Source organism: Phragmites australis, chromosome 2 (assembly GCF_958298935.1).
Source record: "Phragmites australis chromosome 2, lpPhrAust1.1, whole genome shotgun sequence".
Classification (NCBI taxonomy): Eukaryota; Viridiplantae; Streptophyta; class Magnoliopsida; order Poales; family Poaceae; genus Phragmites; species Phragmites australis.
The window spans coordinates 17,546,022-17,549,979 of record NC_084922.1 but is presented as its reverse complement, the minus strand read 5'-3'; the positions used below and the strand labels follow the sequence as shown (position 1 = coordinate 17,549,979).

At 43.2% G+C, this 3,958-nt stretch overlaps 1 protein-coding gene across 1 annotated transcript; it reads right to left on the bottom strand.

Annotated features, from left to right (window-relative positions):
* Positions 1-543: 543 nt before the first annotated feature.
* LOC133909914 (uncharacterized) lies at positions 544-2,279 on the bottom strand. The gene is made up of 2 exons (XM_062352448.1): positions 1,107-2,279; positions 544-1,036 (listed from the first exon to the last, which is right to left on the bottom strand). The coding sequence occupies exons 1-2, from the start codon at positions 1,388-1,390 to the stop codon at positions 883-885; spliced, it is 438 nt and encodes a 145-aa protein (XP_062208432.1). The 5' UTR covers positions 1,391-2,279; the 3' UTR covers positions 544-882.
* Between the last annotated feature and the right edge of the window lie 1,679 nt (positions 2,280-3,958).

Below are 3,958 nucleotides of genomic sequence, written 5' to 3'. Positions count from 1 at the left end.
AATCAGTTCAAACTACGAACCAACTGTGAATGATTATCCCAATCGGTTCAAGCTAGGAACCAAATGTGATAATGATTTTCCCAATCGGTTCAAATCATTATCCCAATTGGTTCAAGCCACGAACCAAATGTGATAATGATTTTTCTAGTTGGTTCTAGCCACAAACCGATTGATAGGTGGGAATTGACTAGGAAGGGCTAATTTTCACAGTCATATTGTTTTAATCGGTTTGAAAACCGACTGGAATGGGGTTACAACCAACTAGAAAAATGTTTTTAGGACAATTTCTTTTGTGCTATTAAAAACTTACCTGATATGCCATTGAAAACTTTCCTATTCTTTCAATGCCACCGTCGTTACTCTTTGTCCGAATATGCCATTTTTGACCAAATTCCATTGGTCAAGCCGTGATGGACGTATGAGAAGACCAATTTGCCCCTCTGTCCGTTTGGTGCTTGGAAATGTACCTGGAACGAGAAAGTGCACAAGACCAGCATAAACTAGCAAACTGACATACGAATTCATAGATTCCACAGATCCAGCAGCATAAGCTAGCAATCTGATATACAGGTTCACAGATTGCACAAGTCCAGCATATAGTATCAATCTGACATACAGGTTCACAAATTGCTAAAGTCCAAAATAAACTACCAATCTGACCTACAGGTTGACAGATTGCACATGTTCACACCATTAAACATCACAGTAATTCCAACGTCATCTTACTCCTAGTATGCATTGCAGGGCTATCTGGTGTTACTGGTTTAGGATTGGGATTCCTATTAGTTGGTGTTGCTTTTGGTGATTGTAGAGGCTTCTTCTTGCTCTGTTTAGCTCTGGTGGGCTTCCACTTTCCCTTCTTCTCTTTGTCCTTTGGCTCCTTCACTTTCCCCCTGACCTTTGGCTTTGATATAGTAACTGGAACACTTCCTTCTTCAGTGGAAGCTGTAGCAGTACTTGCAACACTTCAGCTGGAACAATGGCAAGAGAATGTTGTGGACCATCCAAGGTATTGGAACCAGAACCTGAGTTGAGCCTAAATAAAGGGTAAAGTGAGCAAGTTGACAAGCTGAATGTAACAAAAAGAAGTGGTAACTAAAACTTACAGATTAGCAGAATCTGATTTTTTAGAAGTTCTTTTTCTCTTGTTAGTTGATTTGGAGACACCTTCAATTGTCAGGGCAGCATTGGCCTTTGCAAGTCTTCTTTTGGCTGCCAATTCAGATTTCCTGCATAGTGATATGAAGAGATTAGGAGAGTAGTAAACTAAGAGATATAGAGGATATGTTACTGCCAATTGAAATCTTTTGGCTGCCAGTGCTGCTAGCATAGCATTCTCTTCTGGATCCCCTTCTTTGCAATGTTCCAGTGATGTCCAGAGTCTTTGCATATGGGGAACCTACGAGCACTTCCTTTCCTTTTCTTTGATGCACCTGGTTCATGTGATCCCTTGATCCTTTGTTGTCTGGGTCTACCAGCTGTTTTCCCCAACAAAGGTGGATACATGAAGAAACCTTTTTCAGGCTTTTGCCACTGCTTTTTGTCAGTCAAAGCTGGTATCTCTCATATGTAGCTTGGAACTTTTCTACTGAGTAGAAGCTATCAACATATGACTCCAATGGTTCTTCTCTGAGGTGTGTTAGGAAGGCAATAGCATGGATACATGGTTTGGCTATGACTTGCCATTCCATACAAGTTCAAGTCTTGTGATGCAGATCAACCACGTCTGAAGTTTTCAAGCTCTCTTGTAAATGTCCACTGCTTGCCCCTTACTTCTGCTCGATTGTCTCCACTCCTTGCAATCCTGTAGTTCAAGTTATGACTCTTGACCATCAGTTTATTGATGATTTGTGGTAATATGATACCATGGAGCTTCTTGCCAACCACCCTCCTTTGATCAAACTTGATCATAAGCTTCTCTCCCAGTCTGTCATTCAGATCAACCACATTCATTGACTTGAGCTTCTTGATTCAGTTGTTGAAGCACTCAACCAAGTTGTTTGTAACATAGTCCACCTTACAAATTTCATTGAATTTGCTCCTCATTCAAATGTTGGGATGCCACTTAGTAAGGTAAGTCTAGACCTCAGGATTTGCTGTCACCATATTGGCCATGTGCTCTTCAAATTTCTCTGGCTGCCATGCATAAGCAGCTGGCCATAGGTTGACATCATAAGCCCTTCCACTGAACTTCTTCTTGAAGTTTGTCACTAAGTGTAACACTCTAAATTTCAATTTTTACAATAGTTTAAAATTTTGCTAGAATTTTAAATAGGAGTTGCAATTTTGTTTAATAGAAGAAATTAATTTCTAAATTTAAATTTGACATAGGTTATGTAAGTTTGATGTATTTATGGTGTCATAGTTGCAATAAGCTTTTATACGTGAAAAAGATTTAAAAAAAAATAGCTAGAAATCGCTCGTTTAAAACCTCTTGGAATTTCAGACGTGTGCCTGCTGAAATTGTATAGTCCTTGCAATGAATGATGCTGAGATCAATGAGGTTTGTTGAGCTTAACCTTTGGTCACCACGTGTGCTCATAGGAACTAGAGCCACTACAACAAATCTGTTAATCTATAATAAAAAATCTACAATATTTAGTAATTAGTTGTCTCCTATTTATGACGTTTTTTCTGAAAGTGTCAAAAGAAGCAACCTAAGGTAATAACTCTAAATTTCAGTGTCAAAAATTGACAGATACGTCACTAACAACCAATTACAAATCGTCATAATCAAGGACCAGCTTGCTGTCAAGCTCTTATTTTGTGATATGGTTCGGGTAACACAGGTGATGATTGTCCAATGTCACAAACTCTAGCGGAGATCAACACTTAGGGCTATTTGGTCCCTGCTGACTAGTACGGCACACCTGTCATCCTGGGTCCTACAGGCAGCTGTTTCAACATAACCACAAGTAGGTCCCACATGTCAGCCTGGGTCCCACATGTTAAGGTGTGTTGGAAACCTACAAAATAGGGAGACATAAAAGTAGCTTCCAAGGTAGGATGGGTGGTTGCCGCAATACCAGTATACCACTGCAACATTGAAGCTTCGAAATCTGATGTTCTATACAAAGATATCTCCCCTGTCATGTCCCCATTCGCAAACCCCAACTGGTGGCGGCGACAGCGACGGCATGCGCGGCCGGTGAGACGGCAAGCAAGCAGGCGGGCGAGTTGCGTCGTGGTGGGGTGGGCGGGCGGATCGTAGGTTGGCGGCTGTCGGTGGCAGGCGAGCGCAGGCCGGCATCCGACGCGGGTGGGCAGCGCCAGTACCCTGCGGCGTAGACGGCGGTGCATGCAGGTGCAGGGCCTGCAGGCAACGGTGCACGTAGGCGCAGGCAGCAGCGCGCTCTCGGTGGCGGGCGGCGGGCGGGTCGCGGGTGGGCGACGGCCGGTGCCCGGCGAGCGCAGGCCGGCGTCCAACGCTGGTGGGCAGCGCCAGCACCTTGCAGGCGTTGGCGGCGGCGCGCGCAGGTGGAGCCGCACAGGCAGGCAGGCAGCCTTCTTCTTCCTGATTGCGCAGGCAGCCGCACAGGCTGATGCTGATTGGCTATTTGAGTGAACTGTTGAGTGAATGAGTGCTGATTGCTGAAGGCAATAAGGTATAAAAATGATTGTCTGCTTGATTAGTTGATTACTTGATTAAATGATTAGTTGAGCACATTGAGCAGCTTGATTAGTTGATTAGTTGAGCACATTGAGCATCTTGATTAGTTGAGCAGTGTACTTGAATCTAGATATGAAAAATGAAATTATGAATCATATGATAGTTCATACTGTAGCTGCAAGCCCATTTCTCGCTGCAGTGTGAATGGCGGTCTTTGATTAGCCCCCTTTTTATGACTTGGGATGTGCTCATTATGCTATCAGTGTTTTCTTTGTGAAAGCGCATTACATTTGTAGTTTTTAATGTGTCACAATTGTGCGACTTAACACATGGAGTTATAAAGGTACA